The sequence below is a fragment of the Lutjanus erythropterus genome, chromosome 15 (assembly GCF_056507025.1).
Source record: "Lutjanus erythropterus isolate fLutEry1 chromosome 15, fLutEry1.hap2, whole genome shotgun sequence".
NCBI lineage: Eukaryota > Metazoa > Chordata > Actinopteri > Lutjaniformes > Lutjanidae > Lutjanus > Lutjanus erythropterus.
In genome coordinates this window covers 35,795,435-35,819,305 of record NC_139331.1, presented here as the reverse complement: position 1 = coordinate 35,819,305, position 23,871 = coordinate 35,795,435, and the positions used below count along the sequence as shown (strand labels likewise).

The 23,871-nt window shown below is 40.9% G+C and overlaps 2 protein-coding genes across 4 annotated transcripts in view; both read right to left on the bottom strand.

The window, feature by feature from the left end:
• Positions 1 to 5,122: 5,122 nt before the first annotated feature.
• On the bottom strand, positions 5,123 to 9,630 carry LOC146314843 (cell cycle control protein 50A-like). Its single transcript, XM_084738266.1, has 7 exons — positions 9,111 to 9,630; positions 7,704 to 7,823; positions 7,409 to 7,516; positions 6,400 to 6,487; positions 6,162 to 6,308; positions 5,832 to 6,038; positions 5,123 to 5,641 (listed from the first exon to the last, which is right to left on the bottom strand). The coding sequence occupies exons 1-7, from the start codon at positions 9,351 to 9,353 to the stop codon at positions 5,448 to 5,450; spliced, it is 1,107 nt and encodes a 368-aa protein (XP_084594392.1). The 5' UTR covers positions 9,354 to 9,630; the 3' UTR covers positions 5,123 to 5,447.
• Positions 9,631 to 11,360: 1,730 nt separating this feature from the next.
• filip1b (filamin A interacting protein 1b) overlaps positions 11,361 to 23,871 on the bottom strand; it is a 50,664-nt gene continuing 38,153 nt past the window's right edge. Inside the window, exons 5-7 of one of the 3 annotated variants that reach the window (XM_084738264.1) lie at positions 17,728 to 20,506; positions 15,773 to 15,830; positions 11,361 to 12,029 (exon numbers count right to left, since the gene is read on the bottom strand). In XM_084738264.1, coding sequence (XP_084594390.1) covers positions 11,989 to 12,029; positions 15,773 to 15,830; positions 17,728 to 20,506 — 2,878 coding nt within the window. In that variant the 3' untranslated portion in view covers positions 11,361 to 11,988. Of the gene's footprint in view, positions 12,030 to 15,177; positions 15,831 to 17,250; positions 17,326 to 17,727; positions 20,507 to 23,871 lie in introns of those variants that run through there. The other 2 variants (XM_084738265.1, XM_084738263.1) reach the window with 2 other exon arrangements.

Sequence of the window (23,871 nt, the reverse complement as noted above, 5' to 3'; positions counted from 1 at the left end):
ATCTATTAAAAAAGTTATGCAGAGCTGAAGTCCTGCCTCACATCCAGTTTATCTTCTCCTCGCTGGTCTCAAACCAGTAGAGCAGAAAGCTGCTTAGATCTGTGGCAGGACTTGAGCTCTCAGGGCCACATCAGCAGTGTGACCTCATCCTCAGAGGGCGAGGGTCCCGGGTTCCCGTCCCGACCCTGAGCTTTCCTTTAGAGTTTGTGTGTTGCCTGCTGTGTTGGCGTGGGTTTCCTCCGGGTGCTCCGGTTTCCTCCCACCTTCTCCTTCAAACTGGACAAAATGTAATTGATTTCATGATTAATGATCTTTAAGGATCTTTAAGGTTCTTTAAAGATTTATATATGCAACAGAACATGTCCAACAGAACAGGCAGAAAAGCCTGTCTCAAAACTTGACAGGAAGGACAGTGTGCAACAGAACAGACAGACAACGACAAAATGCTTATCAAGGTACTCCTGGAGAAACTGGTTTCGATGGCCCTGAAAAAATCAAAGGTGGAACATAAACTCAAGGACCGATCGGACATCATTACGCGTCTCTTCAATAAGTCGTGGGCTGAAGTTGAGGGTGAGGATTTTAAGATCACCTAATAGAATTTAGCAAAACTCGAAAAGTCCATTTTCAAAGATCTATGTAAGGCGTGGGGCTATCCAGACATAGTGCTAGTTTTTAAGGATTTACATAATCCAGAAATTGAATCATTTATTGCCTCCACCATCAAACATCACCTGATGACACCACCAAAAAAACCTGCCCTACACAGATTCTTAAGAAAAGCTTCCAAGTCTCTGCACCAGATTAAACCAGCATGGCAGTGAGTTTACTGTAAGGTAAAGGAGGTGGTGTCTGTCACTGAAAACTGCCCCACAAAGCTAACTGACACATCTATTAAAAAAGTTATGCAGAGCTGAAGTCCTGCCTCACATCCAGTTTATCTTCTCCTCACTGGTCTCAAACCAGTAGAGCAGAAAGCTGCTTAGATCTGTGGCAGGACTTGAGCTCTCAGGGCCACATCAGCAGTGTGACCTCATCCTCAGAGGGCGAGGGTCCCGGGTTCCCGTCCCGACCCTGAGCTTTACTTTAGAGTTTGTGTGTTGCCTGCTGTGTTGGCGTGGGTTTCCTCCGGGTGCTCCGGTTTCCTCCCACCTTCTCCTGCAAACTGGACAAAATTTAATTGATTTCATGATTAATGATCTTTAAGGATCTTTAAGGTTCTTTAAGGATCTATATATGCAACAGAACATGTCCAACAGAACAGGCAGAAAAGCCTGTCTCAAAACTTGACAGGAAGGACAGTGTGCAACAGAACAGACAGACAAAGACAAAATGCTTATCAGAGTACTCCTGGAGAAACTGGTTTCGAGGGCCCTGAAAAAATCAAAGGTGGAACATAAACTCAAGGACCGATCGGACATCATTACGCGTCTCTTCAATAAGTTTTTTCATATGTGATCTCTCCCTATGTACTCACGTATCTTAGTAGTAATAACACTTTAGTAAATGTGTGTTTGCAAGCAACAGCTTCCAACTTTATTTTTGACAATAAAATGTAAGGTACACCACAAGCAGCATGTAATCTGGATACAAAAAGGTAACTGTACTCCATCAGAGAAACAGATAAAAAAGTGGTAATCAGATTATAGATGCAGTTATTAAAAACGTGGATTATTGGTAGGATTGTAATTTTTCAGTGAAGAATATCCTGCCATGCACAGTGAACACACAGCTGCCAATTTAATCATTTAATGAATACGTTGTGCACAAAAAGGAAGGAACAGCTGGACAAACAAATAAACCTAAAGAACTTTTAACACTTCCAGCTGCAACAATTAATATATCATTAATTGACATAATAAAGTCAAATTTCTCTAATCTCATCTTAAATGTGAATATTTTCTGGCCTTGGTGTTAAATTGAGCAGGTCAATATGCTCATCTGTGCCTGATGGACTTGGGTTTGTCATGTGTTATTATTTGAGCATATTTGTCCATTAAATACTTGAAAAATATCCCTTTAAGGTTCATTTTGAACAGATAAATGTGATTCACTCATGTGATTAAATATTTTAATTGATAGACAGCCTCAAGTGAGATTCGCTGAGAGAGATGCTCTCTTTTGCAGAAACATGCTGATCACATTCACACCTGGAAGCTGCCCAGTGCAGCCACAGCCTGCCGCCACTGAGCAGCTCCTCTGGAGCACTCGGGGTTCAGGGGTTTGCTCAAGAGGACCCTTGTGGTGGTAATGAGGGAGGGGCAAGCACTGCCTTTCACTTCCCCACCTGTCGGTCAGGGGATTGACCTGGCGACCTTCTGGTCACAAGCTTGCCTCTCTAACGCTCAGTTGCCTCTAACAGCCTGTGGACTGACTTCTATAAGACGGACTTGGGATGGTTTTTCTGGGAAATTCATGAAGATGTGACATGCATGTCTGTCCAGAGTGTCTTGCTTCTCTCCAGCCCCTTTCTGCACCAAAACTTTCTAATGTTAGCTTAGATATGGACTGACATCACAACACAAGCCAACTGATGTATGTCACGTCACTGTTTTGATGATGAGGAATGATTTATGAAATTCTAACAAACATAAATTGCAAAAAAAAAAAAAAAGATTTTCTGAAATTTCCACACAGTACCTTTCATGTTCTTTGTCCTGATAAATAAAGCAATGTGAAGAACAATAAAACACATGAGTCAGAGAAACCTGCTTTAATTTAAATGACAAATTTATTCTTTTAAAGCAACAATACAACACAGATGGAGTATCAAAAAAGGTCTAATCTATTTATCATCAACTTAACTTGATGAAATGTATTAAAATAAAATAAATAAATTTGTATTTAGCACATTTCAACATGCAGCATGTTTTAATTCTGAGCTCAAAAGAGCAAAAAAACAAAAAAAAAACAATTGGCAGGATTTGTGAGTAAACTACTGTGTGTGTGTTAGATTCACTCTGAGCAGTGGAACTGCTGAATGACAAACACATTAACATTTAATCACATGTATTGACCCATACTGAGTTACTGTTCTACCATGCTGTATTGTTAATCTAATATTATTGCATGTCAACGACAATGAATGAAGCCACGACAGTGTCAGTGTATATTTTTCTGCATTAAATTTACACACCCGCAACTTAGCTTAGCAACCTTTAACCCTTTCACAGACTCAAAACCCCTGAGGTTCAGCGTGCAAATACTGGCTTTCCAATGCAAACATTTCTTAAAACTCTAAATTAAATACATACAAAGACACATTTAAGAGTACAGCTCCCAGCTACAGACGTTTAGTGTTCCCTCTGATGCAGAACTTGCTCAGCAAGTTTTAAGTGCGACAACTTGGTAAAAGCATGATTTTTAGTTTGAAGGTGGGCTGATGTCACAGATGAAACGAGGCACAAAGACGAGCTGCTAGAGCAGCTCGATAATCACATTAAACATCTCTGCTAACCAGCATGCAACTGAGGACTTTAAGAAACCACACTCCGGTTCACCTGAGCTGCAGCAGCTTGGAGCTCAGAGATCCTACAGAGGTCTGGAAAAAACACATGCAGACTTTACATTCCAGACTCATTCCTGGGCAGCTGTAGCTGACAGCAACTGAATTTCATCCCAGAAAGTTTTTTTTTTTCAGACCTATTTTAGTTCAATATTCACCTGCTTCACTTGTGTTAAAGAGTTGCTGTAATCATCCCTCCTGGTCTTGCTTGGCAGTGAAACAGTACAAAATATCCATCACAGTTTCCCAGAGCCTCATTTCACGTCTCCAAACACCTTTTACATGTACTGTATGCTCTAAGCAACGATCAAAAATCCACAATATTCAATTTAACATCAGAGAAGAGAAAGAAAACCAGCATGTGATGATATCTAAGAAGCTGGATACAGAGACGTTTAAAGCAGAGGTAAGTGTATATTTTTGCGATTATTGGCCAACAGTTCCATAATAACCTGTCAGCATAATATAATTCAAATGGTGTGAGAGAAAACTAGACTTCTGCTTCTCCTCTTGGCTGTTTTCAGGCTTTAAAAAATCTAGCCCTTGGTGGGATACTATGGCCAGTCGAAGGTTGGAAAGATAGTAGCCCTATTTCTGTAATAAATGCGTGCTAAACACATTTTTGTACAGTGTAGCGTCTGTATGAAGGAACTGTGTCTCAGCCTGGAAGGAGGAGGAGGAATGATTAAAGCAACTGGTTCCTCTTTCAGTGTGCATGAAGCATGACAGTGATATACTGAAGCAACATTATGCAACTATTTTACCACTAAATAACAACTTCAAAATCATTTTGATGCTACACTGAAGAACGGTTCCTCTGCCAGTTCCACAAACGCCTGTTCTCACACTATGGAACGTGCCTTATCACTTGTTGCTAAGCTGCTTACTGTATCAGCCGTTAGCTAGTAGCTGTGCAGCTAGCTGACTCTGCTCGGTCTGAACTGGGAGCTCAAAGCCCAGGCAGGGTTTTTGTGTTTATACTGCGAGCACATTAGCTTTGGACCGCCAGGAGGACTCGTAACTGGGTTCAACAGCTTCAAGAGACACGGTAGAGGAACAGAGACCAAAGAGGACATTGATGAAGGAAGCTAAGAAGAAAAAAAAAAAGAGTGACGGAGCAAGAGGCCACCTGACAATATTAAATGTGGGCGTGGCTTTTAGTTGACAGCGAAAGCTTTGTGAAATAACAGGCTGACAGACAGATGGTGAGCTGGCTTTCTTCCTGTTGGACAAGTCAGTCATATCAGCTGCTTGATGTGTTGGCAAATTTGTCGACTTGCTAGTTTTTGACCATAAGTTATGTAATCATAACAAATGCTCACATACAGATGGTCATATATACCACAGAGGTGTATAAGTGAATTGTACTCCAGACCTGTAGGGGGCACCAAATTGCAAAAATATCAAATCTTACATACTTTTGCTTTAAGATAGCCTAATGCTATTTAAGAAAAACACCTTGGCTAACTTGTCACATCTCACATTGCTAAAACTCCCAAACTTCCAAAAACAGCACAGAGGACATGTCCTCTGCGTCTTCTGAGTCCTTGCAGTTTTGGTCCCAGCAAAGAGCTGCAGTCATTTTCCACAGTTTCTGTCAGTTCCCCAAATTTTTCCTAACTCAACATTACATTTCCAGACCTGAATAGGAACTCTGAGCACATTTTTGATTCTAAAGGCAGGCAATCATGTGACACATCAGTCTGATAGGAAGATAAATCTCGTCAACAACGTTGACTGTGGCTGCATATTTTTGGTTACTTTCCCTTTAATTTTGGCAACAAAAAAAAAATCAGCCACCTTCAATTGATTTTAAACCCTTAAACCCATGTTTGACTGAAGAAGTTGGTGTGGACTTTAGATTTTTGGCCTCTGGATGACAGATGTGTCACAGGATCCAGGTTTCACTGCAGCAGAGGTGAGCCGGAGATGAACTTGTGACTTAGTTAGAAATGTCGGCGCTGTTGTTGCGGTTGCCGCACTTGTGGTGGATGATGAGCAGGACGACGCCCAGGAAGAAGCAGACGGAGCCCACGGTGATGTAGGCGATGCCCAGGAACGGGTTCTTGCCTCCCATCCAGGAGATGGTGCTCAGGATCATCCGCTTCCTGCCCTCAAAGCTGCGAACAGGATAATCTGAGTTCAACTGGTTAAAGATGGAGACAGTCAACAGGTTTGTCCCTCAGGGAAACACACACTTACAACAGCAACTTTTCTTCTAGAGTTTTTATAGACTAAGATTTGTAGTTTAGTAGTTTTTATAAACTGCCAGCTGTTCAAGCAGTCTGATGCAGCATCATGTTGCAGAGTTTGTCATTAAGGATACTGTAGACCACCTCCAGAGTGTAGTTTCCTCGGGGCAGAGTTGGCACCATGTTGCTCGTCTTGTTGATGATGCGGTAGAGTTTGCGGAAGGTCGGCAGGGCGGCGGTTCTCATCCACACGATGAAGTCCTCGTTGATGAAGCCATTGTTATCTGCAGCGGTGTCCAGCTCGTAGACGGGACGGCGCCAGTTCACCGGCTTTGTCGTACCTGAAACAGAAGGAAAACAAGAGCAGCGATGAAGTCAAAATCACTTCAATCCTAACACGCTGGTGAGGGTTAACGCTGAGTGGCTAATATCAAAATTTGGCAGAAGGGTTAGTGAAATGATACCCTGGAAAACAGCAGTGAGGTTTGGGTTGTTGCCTCCAGGGTTCCTGAACTTCACATGCTTGTCGGTCCACCAGGCGATGCCCGTGTTCGTCAGAGGAATCTGGATCTTTGTGCCGTTGGGATCATTGTAGAACAGCTCCAGTGTGTCTGCCATGAAAAGAAAGACCGTTGGTTAGAAATAAATATTTAAACCATACTGATCATTTGTGTCAGTCAGCAGAGCAGGACACTGACTCACCATTGAACATGCTGTTGGCGATGGCTCCACACGGTGCAATTGGCTTGTTGTCATTAGTGGCGTACGGCTCACACTCCTTACTGGGTTTCTGAGAATGATGGGAGGGAGACTAAAGATGAACAGCAGCACATGATGGCAGCATTTAAAACTGCAACAGTTTCTGAACAGACGTGGACAAAAACACACCCAACCTGTCATCCTAACTCACAACAGGGGTTGTAAAAAAATAATAAAATCAGACATGTTGATGATGTTTCTAAAAAGAAAACCAATCAATTCATTTGTATATTTAGTACTGCTCCTTAATAAAGCAATCATATTTTTATCGGATTACTCAATTAATCAATGGAATAATTGATAAAATAGTCAAGTACGAAAATAATCAATAGCTGCAGTCCTAGTGCCAAAGCGGTGAAGACATATGAGAAAATAACTCTGAAAACTGAGGTTTTAGACTAATTTGGTTAGAACAGAAAATGGCAACTTTCCAACAGAGCAAAGATTAAAGGAATTAAAGGATGGAGGTATCCAAACAAACTTCAGTGTTCTTACTTTGCCAGTTTCTGTTCTGTCTTTGATAAGTCCTGAAAATCTCCGAAAGTCTCTGAAACCTTCAGACAATCGGAGGTTTGACGCACTGCTGAAGTTCTGCCAGCGCAGCACAAATGAAAGCAGTGGATGCATTTGTTAATTTAATATGATGCGTCAAATTCACTCTGACTGCATTAAGGGGTGAGTGTCTTCCTCTCAGCACAGAGTGAATGTTTCCTCCAGAGGGAGATTGTCTCACTGACAGTAAAACTTTTGCCAATTTTGGGCCTTTGGCTTCCTATCAGACTGGCAGACTGTGAAAGAACAATCCTCTGTGTAAACCGTCTCCGTTTTAATCCTGTTTTCTCGTGCAGAGTTTCCTGGTGCAGCTTTAACGGTGTGTGATAATTCACTTTCGATGGCACTCTGTGACCTCAGTAATGTGTCTTTGGAGACATCCTGTTGAAGTGAGTCATACCAGGAGGGATTCCATGTCTCCATTCAGCTGGCTGTCGTCTCTTGACTTGACGTAGCGACGGTGATTCTGGTAGAAGTTGGAGAGGCCGTAATACATGAAGACGCTGCTCTGTTAATTCAAATAAAAGTTTATAAGATACGCTGTTCAAACTGGCTGCACTGATACATATACATATATATATATGTATATATATATATATATATATATATATATATATATATATATATATATATATATATGTATATATATATATATACACTCTGATGTTTTAAGTATGTAAGAACATTTTTCTCACTTCATATGGCTGCTCCAGGTAGAAAGGTATTGAGCAGGTACATGGCTTTGTGCTGTTCCAGCTGTAGTTCTGGGAGCAGTTGAAACAGGGACTGGACATGTCAACTCCTGTGTAATCAATCTGTCAACAAGAAAGTTACCTGTTTAAATACAGCACTTTTCAAAACAGAAGCTACGATGTGCTTCATACAAGGGCAAAAATACAATATAAAGACCGAGAAGAGGTTGGCCAATATAAAAAATACAAAATCTTGTCAGAAAAGGCAAGAAAATATGTTGTTTTTTTTAATCAAATGTAATGTTCAGTCTGTAACAAGGTCACAGATGTAGATAACGTAAGGACAGATTACATGGTTTTATGCCTGTGTGATCAGGACAAGTGGTCTGCTTCAACAATTAATCACTTAGTTGTCAACTAGTAAAATTCATTGCCAAATATTTTGATAATTGATTAGTAGATTTAAATTCATTTTTAAATAATAAACAAGTCAAAACTCTTCTTAAATGTGAATATTTTCAGGTCTCTTTATTCATTTATGGCACTGGACTGAATATCTTTCATATTTTGTAAGCAAATATTGTACTTTTTACTTCACTACATGTATTTTACAGGTTTAGTTACAAGCTACTTTGTAGATTTAGACTCATACAAAATATTAACTAACTAATGAATGACCATATATTATTATAAATTAAGATACACAGCCAGATCTAACACTTATTTTAATGAACCCCATGTTTACCAGCTGTACCATTAAAGTGATGAATATATTAATGAATCAATACTTATAAAACAATAATAAAGCATTCTGAAATGGGCCATTCTGCTGAATATTTTTAGTGTTTGCAGTATTTTTGATCACAGTACTTGTAACTTTTACCTAAGTAAAGAATGCAGGACTTAAACTTGTAACAGATTATTTTTACACTGTAATATTACCACTTTTACTTGTGTAAATATATACGTACTTCTTCCACCACTGTCTTTTAAGCAGACACTATTTTATGTCTGTTAAAGCTAAACAAGCTTCAGACGTTAGTAACTGATTTAGTTTAGGAAGATTATGGGGGTAGTAAATTAATGAAACCATGTTAATTATAAATTGTTTTTTTTTTTTTTTATTGAAATGAAATCTAACTTTCAGTAACATATGTCGAATTTACCGGCGAGAGATAACGTTTCAGAAAATATTTTAGTTAAGTTACAGACGTGGAAAAATACCTCGGTTTGCATGAATTGCACGATTTTTGTGTGGAGTTTGGCGAGAGTGGTCTGAGTGCACAAGCCAGCTCCACTGCTAATATTAACAATATATCGCTGCGTCATTGTGTAGAATAACTAGCATCGCCTGATTAATTAGGTGTCATACTTTTACTGAACTGACATGTAGTACAACATTAGAGTTACCTCAAACTCTTTGATGTTGTTGGACGTAACATAGAGGCCGATGCCGATGGGGATGAAGATGAGTCCGATGATGAAGAAGGCAGGCAGCACGGTGCCCGCGGTGAGGATGGGCTGCCAGGCGGGCAGTCTCTGCTGTTTGAATGCGGTGTTTTCGGGCTTCTTGCTCCGCAGAGTCCCTCCACCAGGCCCGGACACGGTGATATGTCCATCCTCGTGATTGGCGTTATAACTAGACGCCATCATGATTGCTGCTGCTCCAAAGTTGTTAGCTTTAGCCACCTGACACTGTTAGCTCCCCGCTGTCACGGACTCTGAAACACACCAGATTTACCGCCCCGCTGGTGCGCTGACAGGTGACGACGACTGACTTAGAATAAAAATTTAAGTCGTCATTCGTTTTTGCTTATTTGGCGGTTTAATCCATTACTTTAAAGACCAAATGGCTAGCTTAAAGCTAGCGACGACTGCTCCTCCAGGAAGTTTACAAACAAGGTTAACGTAAGCGAACGTAAGCGAGGTGACGTCATTAATTAGTTACCGAAGACAGGGGTGAATGGGAACGCCAGACCAGCAAAAGATCTCGCGAGAGTGAGAATTGTAACCCTATCCACAATCGTTCTCTAACCGTAACAAAGTGTTTTTTGTCCTTAAGATTTTGAACTAAATATTGTCAATTTACAAAACGTAATCATTTTGTGGAAACCACACGATTTAGGAACACCGAGTACAAATCTCGCGAGAGTTTTGCAAATCTAGGGTTTCCATATAGATAAAAACGACTGACAGTGGCGTTGGTGCTACCTTCAAATGCTGTCGGAATACGGGAAGTTATTAATACCAACAAATATAGAAGAATGTACGGAATAGTACAGGGCACATACATTAGTCCAGTAATTAAAAATAGAGCTGGCTTCTAACTATTCAGTTTATAGTTTAAATATACATTAAACTTTGTTGTCACACACTTATCTTAACACGGTATTTTTCGATAGAGGCAATTTTGTTTTACTAACTAGAATGACAAGTTTTTTAGATTTCTGATCTTGGAGTTAGGAATATACGTGAAACACTTAAATGCACCCACATTGCCAGAACAACTTGTTACACAAAAATCAAATTAAAAGCTGAAGACTGTGCTTATTATCTGGAAGAGCTGAACAGGCTGAAACAATCATTCACAAAAACTGCTAACATAGTCTTTAATGTCAGTGTTGAGAGAAGTTTATTGCTTACCAGTTGGACAGTTCATCATTTCCATCATCACCAAGAAGAAGAAGTCATTCATTATGCATCATCATGTCTGTGCGATTAAAGTAGTCAGAATATAACCAAACCTGACTTAAAACAACGTGTATAATGTATATTTGAAAACCATTTGTTTTTATTATAGTGACCTTTTCTAAAGAATAAAAGAAAAATTGAAAACTCCAAATTCACAAGCACTGTATGTGCCAAATCCACTTAAACCAACTTTAATAAAACTTTAAACCAACATGCTACTTTCCACTTTCCTTTTAGCAACTTTTAAAAGCAATTTTTAAATCCAGCTTAAAACAACATTTCCATTTGGAAAACTGTCTGTCCAGAACCAAATTTAACCAAAACACAAGCCCAAAATTTTAACACTTCCATGCCACATACAATTTCCTTTTAAAATTCAACCTCAACATACCTAAATAAGTAAAATGGCATTACTATAAAAGTGTCCTCGCTGCCACGTAAAAGTGAACCCATTTTGATTTTTCTTTTAAAAATTTGCCTCCTCCTCCATGAAACAAATGAGATGTAATTATTACCCCCTACTTATTAACCTTTAACCTGGGGAAAAGCACATGGAAAGCATCACTTTCAGATCAATTTTGTGCCAAATTTATGTGTGAAAACAAATCTGACTTTCACACAAAGACACTTTTTTTTAAATCATCATAATTTGCTTAGGTTTTTTCTTTCAATGGCTTCCCAAATAACTAACCACAGAGCTGTTTTTGCCATGTTTGTCTTCTCAAATAGAGCGGAAAAGCGCTCCAGGCCTCTTCCACTGTTTCAGCTAACCTCCGAGGCTCAGAGTCCAAAGCCCTCAGGTCAGTGGCTGCCTGAGAGGCAAAAATAATAAAAAGGGCACCAGCTGCATGCATTGGGACACCAGTGTGAAGAAAATCCAGATGCATTTATAGTGAAACAGTTGCAAACAGTTTAGCAGGATGGCCTGTGGTACTGCATTGCATTTTTTCCCATTGGAAGAGCTTCAGGGTTTCTCCACTGGAAAAGAACCCTAGAGCAACCTAATCATGCTTTCTACACTAGTACGACTCCTGAGGGGGACATTATCATTTTTCCTCTATTAGAAAGGCACCTTATCATGTATTATCCACTGGGACTCTACTCAAGGTACTCTAGGGGGCACTTTATCATGTTTTCTCCATAGAAGGACACCTTAAAAGGCAGTTTATCATGTTTTCTCCACTGCAAGGGCACCATGAAGGGCACATTATCATGTTTTCTCTGCTGAAAAGGCAAACTATAGGCCTCTTCATCACATTTTCTCTACTAGAGAAGCACCCTAAATGACCCTGTTCTCTAAACAGCCTGGATAAGGTGGTTAATTCTAAATATCAGATTATGACTGTATTCCAAACTGCACAGCACAAATAAATCGCTCTGTCGGTATAAAGCTCTTCATTTCAAACAAAAGCCTTGTTTGTATCATGTCAACAAGATGTTAGAGGAACTCTGTTATTGCTTTTGTAAGGGAAAACAGTGAAAAGGTGAAACGGCGTGTCGCTGTTTGTCCTGGAGTTTTCAGCAGGACTCTTGTGTGAGAGGAAAATCTGCCATCAGACACCTTCACATTTCTTCTTCTGACATCAAAGGTCTCAGCTCACCACCGGCTGTTTGCAGAGATGATGTCCATCAGCAGACCTGCAGTGGAAAATTACAACAAATGTGTGTCCTTGAAGGCCACATTATACATTACTATCATTTTGGCTCACCTTTATTCTGTTCCTACCTAGCTCTCTCGCCAGCTTGAGTCAGCTGCACAAACACTATTGTGGCACTTTAAGATGATTTACAATCACACATACAAACTGCATTTATCAAATTTTGGCCACTAGAGGGCAGAAAAATGATTTTTTTTTAACGTGTGCGCCCACATCCAGTAGCCTCAAAGCAGCATGACCCTCTCACTGAAACATTGTTTGTTCACCTGATGAATTTAAGTTGCACATTCACTCTCCTTTTACCTCAGTTTTGGTGTCCACCAGCTCCTGAGAAAAGTCTCTTTAACTGCTAGATGTCCAATTTTCTTCACCAGCTAATTGCTAACTTTGTATTTCTGCTGTTTGGCGGCGAGCAGGTAGTGGGCAGAGGGTTTTACATAGCTTGTTTAGTAAAACTGCACTAAAAGACGAATAAAGCTCAGTGGCGTTACAGTTGTCTGTTGGGTCGTCTCTGCCAGCAGCCACTTTCCATTTCATTTGGAATATAAATTTCATGGTTGAAGTTTTTTCCTGTTTTCAGTCCTTGTGTTCCCTCTTGTTTCTGTTGTTCCTGTCCTTTATCAGCTACACCTGTTGCATATGACTGTATCCTGTTTGTTGTTTCCCCTTCCTTTATACTCGGTGCATGTGTATGAGCTTTTGGACCATCTGTAAAGAACTCTACCTCGCCTCCAGTGAGTGTCTCTGCATCTACATCTTTGTTCCTTCGAGAGTTTTTACAATAAAGATGTTGATTAGTGGAGCTTTAACAAAAATCTGCAGTTAGAAATCAATATTTAAACAAAGTAATCTGATCAGCAGCCAAATGAGTGTTAGTGGAGCTATAAGAAAACAATATTTCAGAGACAAAGAATATTCAATAATTCATGCAACAGGAGTTTAACTAACACCATTGCATTTTATTAAGATTACTTCAAAACACTGGTGTTGTGCATGTTGGGTCACTGATATGGTAACAGGTATATGAGCAATAACTAGTGTCAGCAGTCATGGGCGTGGCCAAATGGATTATCACATGTAAATTTTCACCACAACTGCCCTCAAAATCCTTCAGTTTCGATAGGGTCTTCACACTGAGGTCGGTGCTCAGGCCATAATCAGTCTCATGTCATGATATTGAGGCCGTGTTGAAAGCTGTGGGCAAAGTTGTACTGCAGCAAATACAGTCTCCCAAAGACCTACAGGCCCATCTCCCTCCTCTGCTTCACCTACAAGCTCTATGAGAGGCTCCAGCGCCTCATGCCATTTATAGAAACCAAACTTTCTGCCCGCGCCGCTCCTGTACTGGACTGTTACTCACCCTCACCCCACACATCGAGGACGACTTTGAAGGCAAACTAGTAATTGGAGCAGCTTTCACAGATGTGCTAATGTTTATCATAAATGAGCCTGTAGCATGCTAAAGTTAATAGATTTGTCTGCAACACAATGCATAAATGTCTCTGACATAACATCAAAACTGTTTTTTCACATTCTGTTGAAAATGTCAGGTTTTTTTTCAATGTTTTAAACTAAAATTCTTACATATTGTACCTTTAAAGACCTCGTCCTATGCCTAATTTTCTAAGTTGTTCTCAGAGTGTAGGGGATGGCGTGTCTGCTGACGAGAAGATAACGCTCAGATGTGATTTTAATAATCCTGCTCATCCTCTGATGTTGTTCCCAGGAAGAATATTTGATCCACATAAATCTGTGCTGCAGCCTCGGGGGAGTCACAACCAGCACGCTGCAGCTGAACCCAGAAACACACAGCTTGTTGTGAATCGGTGTTTTACACTCTCTTCTTGTTTACCCTCCTGTTTTCCAGATGCTTCTTCCAGACACCGCCTCCCTGTCCTCACTGCAGTGTTTAATATCCCCCCTCTATCCTCTTGTTTCCTCACATCAGCACCATCTCCTCCTGCTGGCTGTTTGATTATTAAAAGATAATTAAGGCAGCAGAGTTTGTGGAGATCAAATCATTTGTTTTGGTCCCCAGTTTCTTTTCAGAAAACATCACAGCCTGCAGATAATTCTGGTTTATTGATCTGTGTTTAATCAGAGATGGAAGTGAGGATGTGTGAGGCCATGACTGCGATATTAATATGATTTAGAGATGTCAAATTTCTATATGGTATCACTTTCTGCCTGACTTTAAACTGGCATTTTGTATTTTTGTCCACAAGAGGGAGCTACATGGTTACTGCGTCTGCTATGTGATACTGAAAATATCAAAATATGATGTAAGTATGCATGCAGCCACAGATATTTGACATTATCACGCAAAACTAAATATTTCAGGCTTTTCATAATTTTATAGAAATTAGAGCTGCATATAAACCTGAGACAAGACCACAACCTGTCTCTTTATGTTCAAACTCGTCTGCTTTCTCACTACAAAAATGATATTTGCATACAGGGACATTTTAGGACAGCCTGGATATGCAACAATGTCCAAAACGTGCATTGAAATCATATATGTATTGCATTTAAATGTTTCAAATAATTATCTATCTTTGTTTTTAGTTTCAGTTTTATTAATCAAGGCTTTGATATGTCTGTGCCTGACATCTTTTTTTTTCATTTATTTATTGGCATTTTATCTTTGTTGGACAGCTTATATGTAATGCAAATATAGACAAAAAAAGGAGAGTTGGACACTGCAGTTGTAAAACCAGGAGTTATCATTTAGTTATCATTTTTATGGTGAATGCTGTTGTTGTTTGTAATTTGTGTGACTCTTCCATTTCTGTTTCCTACAGTCCAGTCAACAAGATTTGTAATGATTTGCGTACACTTTATTTTGGTTTAATATGTTTTTTCTACATCCAAGATGTGTATCGTGTGTATTCTTTTCACACAGGCCATGAAAACTTCACATGAAATGTAAATGAACATTTAAGGTCTGAGAAATTAGTTTTCCTGGCTGTAGAGTTATGTTTCATTTAGCAGCATGGGTTAATAATATTATTAAAATAATATTATGGAGGTTTCCTGATTGATTCTTATCTTTTTTTAAGTCACACAAAGCTCACACACTCACACACACACCACGATGAAGAAATGAACGCTACGAAGCAATGCCACACTTGGCTCAAAGATAAATAGTTTTATTTTGGTGCCTGTCACAAATGATGACAAATTCACAAACAATTCACAGTGCTTCAGTGACTGGAAACCTCCAGAAGCGGCGGTGAAATTAACACATGCTATGAAGAATGTAAATGATGAGAACAAGTCTAGAGCTACTGCCAAAATATCACCAAGATGAAGTTAATCAAAATGCAAACGAGGCATGCAAAGAGCTGCTTCATGAAAACAGAGGTGGAAATCTTAAAAGCCTGCCCCTGAAATAACATAAAATCTTTGCTGAAAACAGATATAAATGCAAACTGCAGGTCTGAATGAAATAAAATAATGTTTGAAAAGCTAAGCTTTTGTCAAAGTCGACATCACACAGAGTCCCAGTTGCGTGTGTTTACCGACGTGGCCTGTAACTAATATTTGACAGCAGATTTAGCCCTCAGCTCTTTCCTCCTGCTATAGAAGCAGAGCTGCAAATTGTCGACTTCCTCAGCTCGATTTTCATCGACTGGCTCTCAGCCCGCGACTCTAACCTCGTCACTGTCGACACGCCCAGAACTGCCTTGCTGCTGCTGCTGCTGCCGCCGCTCGGTTTCATACCTTTTGACACAGGGATCCGTGTGGCTGCGCTCCGAGCTGACTGCACATCCGAACTGGGCTGGAAAATAAACAACACGAGGAAAAGGATTTGGATCACAGAAACACAAAAACACAGAGGTCGTTAACTTCTTCTGTCTTATGTTTAAGCAGGGACTGAACATAAAGAAAAGGTGAGGTTCCCAGTAAGCGTGGTTTTGGTTAGCCCTGATCCAGGATCACCACATCTTTCATAACTGAGACATTTCACCGAGCATCTCAGAGAGTTTGTTACAACTGTTGAAAATATGAACAAACACGATGGCTGGCAATCCTCTTAGCTTAACTCAATGTTTGGCTGGTTGGTCTGGACCGTGGTCAGGGGAAAATGAGGTAGGTGTGAATGTACCCTGAGAGACATTCTTATGATTTAGAAACATGTCAAGTCAAAGATGCTGCCACAGGTGTCTGGAAGATGTATAAAAGAGACTAGCTTCAGTCGTGGTGCTGTAATATACTTTGAAGACATTCAAGTCACTGATTTTAATGGAAATGGGTTCAACAGAATCATTTATTCATCCAGCATTATCTATACCTGCTCATCCTTGCAGGGTTTAGTGTGGCTTTTGTCCATCCCAGCACACATTTGACAAAAGGTGGACACACACTGAACAAATCACCAATCTATCACAGGGCTGACTTAGAGTCAACAATTGACCTCGCCTTCATGTCAGGATTATGGGAGGAAATCAAAAACAAACCCATGCAGGCATGGAGAGGACATGCAAACTCCTGAAACTCCCAGGAAACCGACCAAAACCCAGAATCTGTGAGGGTACAGTACCAACCACCACACCACCTGTCTGCCTGGAGCTAGATCATGTATTTTAATTTGCATTTAAGTCTGTTTTACCTTATAAGTAACTAAACGATTTCCTTATCTTTTCATTGAAATACATCTTTCTTTTCTTGCATCTGAAGTTGCTAAACAATAACCGATAAACAGAAGAGCAAATCTTGATCTTGGTCCCGTAAGTGCTGTTACCCCGAATGGCTAAACTGTTGTCACATAAGAGCCAGTGGATTCCAAAATTGTGATTTAGGTAGCCAAAATATCCAAGTTACTGATGATCCTGAACCAGGGTGAGACACATTTGATTTTGTGACCTGGAAATCATCAAATCAAAGCTTACTGAGTCCATTTACACAAGTATGTGAGGGTTAACCTCCTGAACATTAACTGATATCAGGTTGGGTATTATGAGAGTTTGAACAAGACTTCTTAACTGTAAATTTGATGCCTTAAAGTGAAAAAGTGAAACATCCAAACTGGTCACTTCTTGCCTGTGTTTGGTTAAAAAGGAGTGAATCTGTCAGTTGGTAAATTTGTGTTCATCTACACGAGAGCCTTGAAAAGACTTCTCTGGGATGTGGGGTCTAATGCATGTCAGGTCATTCCATTGTTAGTTCATACCAGTGAGATCATATGTTTATAAATTCACTGCTTTATACCTGCAGAGAGTGCTATCTAGGCAGCACACACCACCTGATACCATTTTGAAACATTTCAGAAGCAGCTGCAACATAAAAGATCAGACACAATTCAGATATTTAAAGGCAGAAAGTCATCTATGCCTGAATGCATGTGGAGTCACAACATACAGGGTTTCTGCAGGTCCTTAAAACGTCTATAAAAGTCTAAAATTCAATAATCTGAATCTTGAAAAACAGTTTCGACAGGTCTAAAAATTTGGATTTAATTACAATCTTGCTCTTAAATGTATTTTTTGTGGAAAAAAATATATTGATCACACTACAACTACAAAACAAAATCAAATCTATTTATTTATCTATTTATGAATCTGATCTATTTACAACGTGGTCAAGTCTTAAATGTAACCCATCGAAACCTGCAAAAACCCTGAATGTGTTAAGAAAGAACAAAAGGCATCAAACATGATCACACAGTGAGCTCTTACCACTGACTGTGTCGGTCTGGATGATGTCGAGGTGATGGGTGTGATTGTTATACTGCTTGTCATTTTGCTCGGAGTTGTCTTCCCCATTGAAGGTTGGCGTGGGGAGCGGAGCACCGTTCCTGTTGGCATCTCCTTGCCACTTTCGGAGCCCAGACCGAGCGTCAACACTGGACTACTGCAGCCCTCCGAGGGCTTCTTAAACTGTGGCCCCAAGTGGATGTGGATCTTGTTGTCTTCAGTTGTGATGATGTTGCTTTTTCCGTTGTACTTCCTGTAAGGTGCTGGCGCAGGTTGCTTCTCTGGGGTCATCTTGATCACTGTGCGGCCTGAGGAGATGTTGTGAGGCTCAGATGAAGCGCACACTTCAGCCACAGGGGTGGTGCTAACAGTAATGATGGACACCGGTGACTGAGGGCCGTCAGAGCTGCAGCCGTTGGTCTTGTCTGGACTCTTGGCTCTGGAGATGGTGGTTATCGTGACCGGAGATTTGGCTCGATCAAGACCTCCCATCAGGTCACCTGCTTTGCTCTTTGAGGCCATGGTTGTGGGCTTTGGGACGATTGTGATGCGAGGTTTCTGAAGGCCGAGAGTTGGGATGATGGTGGTGCTGGAGAAGAAGTCCTCAGCTCGAGGACTGGTGATCTCCAAGGTGGCAGTGCTCGTTCCGTGATCTGGGGTCACTCGGATGTGCAGTGGCTGTCCTGGCTTTGGGGACACTGTCATCTCAGGTGGACTGAGTGAAGATGTCCCATTAGTCTTCTCAGGAGTGGCGTGAGTGAGTGTGATGGCCTCCTTCTTTTTCATCCAGGGTATCCAGGACTTTCCTGCACCGAGTTCTGCAGACGCTGGAGGGTATCGTTCAAGAACTGCTGGCTTTTTAAGACCCCGCTGTCTGAGATTGCTCATTAAGTGGTTCTCCTCGAGGACTGATTTACGGATAAAGCCTGCCGTCGTCTCGTCCTCAGCAGGCTCACTGGCCATCACATCTGTCTGCACTGCGGTGGAGGTAACCGGGACATTGACCATCCTCTTTCCATTCGTACTGGGCCTCATGGCGCGGCTGTAGCGCTTGGTGGCTTCCAGCTCTTTGGTAAGGTTGGCGACTTCATTGCTCATGCTCTTCTTCTTCTCCTCCTCTTCCATGAACCTCTGTTGGAGGACAGAATAATCCACCTTCAGCTGGGAGAGCTGGTCCTCCTTGTTCATCAGTTCATGGATTTTCTCCTTCAGGGCCTGGACATCAACCTGCAGCTCTCTGGTTTTCGCTTCCTCCATCTTGCAGCGAATTCTCAGCTCAGCCTCTGGACTCATGACCTCGCCTTTCTCTATGGCTTTGTTTCTCGCGATCTGACTCTTCATTTCTTCCAGCATCCTCGAAAGGGTGTTTGCTTTGTCCTGCTCTGTTCTGAACTTCTTCTCCAGTAGATCATACTCATCTTCTGTCTTCATTAAATCTCCTTCCACCACCTCTAGTTGTTTGAGCCTGCTCTTAAGTCTTTCGATTTCTAGCGTGAGCTCTTTTACTTTGTTGTCTTCATCTGGATTTCTGTTATTGTCCTTGTTGGCCCACTTTCTCTGCATCTCTCTCTCTGACTCCTCAAGACCATCCATTCTTATTTTCATGCCACTTATCTTGGTATTCAGCTCCCTACACTTTTCCTCTTCATTTGCAAGTTTCGTTTTCAACTCGTCTTTCTCTTTAGTGAGATTTGTCACTTTAACCTCCATCTCTGACTTGAATCTGAGAAGTTTTTTGCTCTCCTCGATCAGCTTCTCTGTGACCTCCGTGACTTTGCCTTGCTCTGCTTTGAACATCTTACTCAAATCATCACTTTTCTGTTCTTCCTGTTTAAGTCTCTCTGCCATATTTTTCCTTTCATCCACCAGTATGACTGTAAAGGACTTCAACTTCATGAGATCATCTTTGAGGACCATTTCTGCCCTTTCAAACTTTGACTCTGAGCTCTCGAGTTCTTTCATCCGGCTTTTCACTGTCTCCAGCTCACCAGCCAGTTCCTTCACAACACGTTTCTCTTTGTCCAGGTTTGTATGAAGCTGAGCGCACTCTGTTTTGCTCCTATTGAAAGCCCCCTCCAGTTTTTCCAGCTCAACCATCCTCTTCTGCAGTTTGTCCACCTCCAGCCTCAGCTCCTTGCTGTGATTCTCCTCATCCTGCAGCTTCTTCCTCAGCTCCCTGCACTGAGTCTCTGTTTTAGTTATCTCTTCATCCTTGCCCTCCATCTCCAGCACTCTTTTCCGCAGGTTCTCCAGCTCGGTCATGAGAGACGAATTGCCACACTCCCCTTTGCTGATCTTCTCCCTCAGCTCCTGCAGGTCCTCCTCTGATTTATGCAGTGCCTTGTTGCTCTCCTCCAGCTCTTCGATCTTGTGTGCCAGTCCAGCCAGCTTCAGTCTAAGCTGCCGGCTCTGGGACTCCTCGTTGGCCAGTTTGGCAGTCATCTCCTCGTGTTCCTGTGCAAACTTGGCAGCTTTGTGCTCCAGCTCAGCCTCCAGCTTGAGGACCTTCTGTCTGTCCTCCTTGGCACCGTCGGTGACCACTGCCAGCCGCTGCTCTTTCTCCTGCAGCTTCTGAGTCAGGTCCTGAACCTTCTGGCTCTGTTGGTCGATCTGCTCGATGTGCAGCTGCCGCTCGTCTACCAACATCAGTGCAAAGGACTTGAGCTTCACCAGCTCCGCTCTGACCTTCTCCAGCCTCCTGCTGTGGTCCTTGTCCTTACGAGCCTGGTAGGCCTTTTCCTGCTCCAACAGCCTTTTGAGTCTAAGAAACAAACAGAAGAAAGACAATACAAATGAGTGGATGTTAATACTGAACATTGTTTCAATGCAGATGACACCAATCCTGAATTAATTTTACACCAAAATGTTTACAAATACGGTTACGAACATGAACTAGAAGGGCACATTGATAGCGCAGACCAAGGCCAAAAATCAACTCTTTTATGATATGCAAATCTGCAGTATTGCTCGTTTTTGTGAAGAGTAAAGTCTGCTGGTGGATTTTTTTTTGCAGACAGTTCACATTTGGATGTGAGTAAGGATATAATTGGTTGCTTTATTTGTGTGAATTTATGTTTTTATAGGCCCTTTCATAGCCGACGTCATCAAAAATCTGCAGATGTATTTTGGTAACGGAAGTAGCAGTGTCCCCCAGTCATTCTCAAACTCTCAAAAGGAGTTCTCAAACTGCAAACATTGAATTACACAGTTTACAAGCACCAGAATTACCAAAATGTCAGGTTGTTGCATGTACAGTTGTCAGAATCAGTATTCCAAGTTGCACATGATCACGACGGGACCGTGACCGTTTCAGAGCAATCAGCGACATCTATGGCTGCAAGCTATTAAATGTGTTGACTGGACTGAGGATGCAATCACACATATAACACACATAATAAAAACAATTAAAAGAGGTTAGACAATTCATAGAATAGCATATGAAAGGGACTCGCCTTACAAGATAAGTACTATAAAAGGAAGTAAAAAGTACAATCAGTGGAATGAAAACAGAAAACCAAGTCTGAAAGAACTTGGCTTGGGGACCAGAGGTTGGCCAGTTCAAGTCCAGCTCAGCCCAAAAAGTATGGAGTAAACTGGTGACTGAAGAGGTGCCAGTTCACTACATTTCATTACATCTATTCCACCAAGGCCAAATGTTATCTCGCAATGGTAATGAAAGGGAAGTTATTCACGTATCAGCCCCCCTGATTCAGATTCACTCCAAAATTTAATGGGTTATTCCTCGGCCGAGGCTACAACATTTAACCAAGTTTCATGAAAATTGTTTCTCTGTAATCCTGCTGATCATCGACCAAAAAAAAAAAAAACGAACCAAGAACATAACCTCCAGAAAAGGACTCGTCACTTATTATCAAGCGCACCTGTATCCTCATGTGACAAACTTTTGTGTTTGACAACTCTTCTCATGAGACCTGGTGACACATGGTATCTGGTAACCAAACTAAAAAGGTCTCTGAAAAAGCCAGTCCAGGCTCAGAATGAGGGCATTAACCACCTGATCCTCGACAGGGAGGCAGGCAAGCAGAATAAAAGGCAGCAGCAGGCTCAGCGAGGGAACAAAGGAAATTAAAAAAAGGGGGCAGATAAGGACTTGAACAGGAGTAATTCTCTCTGGCAGAGCTTATCCTGTCCTGTCAAGAGTTCAGTAAAGGGAAGAATTATAGCTGCAGGTCAGGGACTCCATTAATACAGAAGCTCTGAGAGGAAAGTGAGAAAAAATCTGGTGATTCATTTTCTAAGTCTAAGCTAAAGTGCCTTTTCTCCTCTGTCCATGATTTAAGAACAGGTGAAAGGTTTTTTTTTTTAATTTGTGAAACAGATGGGAGAAAAAGTGAGGAAAAAAGTTTTATCAACAAACACTTAGATAAATGCTCCCACAAAATTTTGTTTTCAGGTCTAGCGTGTTATTTTTTTTTATCAGGATCATTTCTCAAACTGTTTGTTGTTGTAGTACTAATTTCAACCACAAGAGGCTGGAGTGAACCACGACCTCATGTCCTCAATGAGACTAAAAACTAGAGTTTTCCTCCAGGTGAGTTTTCACACGCTGTAAACACAAGCTGTGTGTTAGCAAGTTATTTTGGTGATCATCATTGGTTAATTATTAAAACTTTTTTTTTTTTGCATTGTGGCCACAAGTGTTGACCTATCTTCTCTTCTCCACACCTGTATTCACATGTCACATGACTCGGACTTGAGCTGGACTTAAGTCTCAAATTTGATGACTCTGGTCATGACTTGACAAAATAAAAAAAATAAAAAATGTAACTGGACTTGGACTTAAACAGCAAAGCTCTTTCCTCAATCAATCATTGGTAAAATTAACAATCAATTAATCGATTAATCATACTTACAAATATTTTGCTTATACCAAAAAAACCAAATGCATTTTTTCCCTCAATCAAAGTTTTATTTCTAAAACATGTTCCACGTTCTCTGACAGTGTTATATACACTCTTAGAAATAAAGGTGCTAACTAGAACCATATAGGGGTTTGCAGCTTGTCCCCACAGGAGAACCATTTTTGGTTCTTCTTAGATCTTTTTTTTAAATAAAAGTTCACTTGGAATCCTTTCAAAGAGTTCTACCTAGAACTCAACATAAAGGGTTATACCTAGAACCATCTGTGAGAGGTCCTACACAGAACCCTTTTATGGTGCAGTAGTTCCACCTAAAACACACTTTGGAGGTTCTATCCAGAACCTTTCTACCTATCTAGGGTTGCTAACAATAACCTAACCAGGAAGTTCTATGGAGAACTCCAAGGTTTTTATCTAGAACACACTTGGGAGGTTCTACTGAGAACCTTTTTTTTATTATGGTACAAAGAACCTTTGACAAACCCTTGATGAGTCCTTCAGGGATTTCAACAACAGATATTTGATAGTAGATTGATTAAAGTTTGGATGATCAGTCAAATTCTTAACAACCGATTAATCGATCGTCAATTAATTGTTATCATCCCTGCTTAACTTTCCCCTGAGCCCAAGGGTGAAAAAGTCTGTTATTTAAAAAGTGTGCATCCACAAATCAGTTGTTTCCCTTCATTTCCTGAATCAGCTAACGTTAACACAATTCATCCTCAGGTCATTGATACTTAATCCCTCAGATCCACTTTGTTTGAACCAATCAGACAGCATCCAGTCAAGAACAACTAACATGATGTTACTGAGCTCCAGCTGGACAACAAAAAAATGAACTGCAGTCTGCAAAACATGAGATGCAACAACTTCCAGCTTTGTTTGACATTTAAAGTTGCCCAAAGAACAGTGTGTCAAGGCTAATATTAACATAGAGAGCTGAGCTAAGTATTTAAAATGCACTGTTACATTGAGACTTGTTCAGGACTCGACACTCAAAGTTTAGGACTCGGGATGTGAGAGCAAAGACTTGAGATTCACTTGTGCAAAAAAATAACTTGTTCCCACCTCTGCAAATCTTTTGCTCAAGCTGCAACATTTTCAACTCATCCATCTTTATCTCACTTTGCATCAGCCAGGTGAATTTGCATCTACTTGCATCCACTCAGGTTCTTCCACTGACTTTGTGTGCACATGTGCCACCTCTAAAAAGAAAATCCAGTTGCAAGATATCTTGGATGAGTGA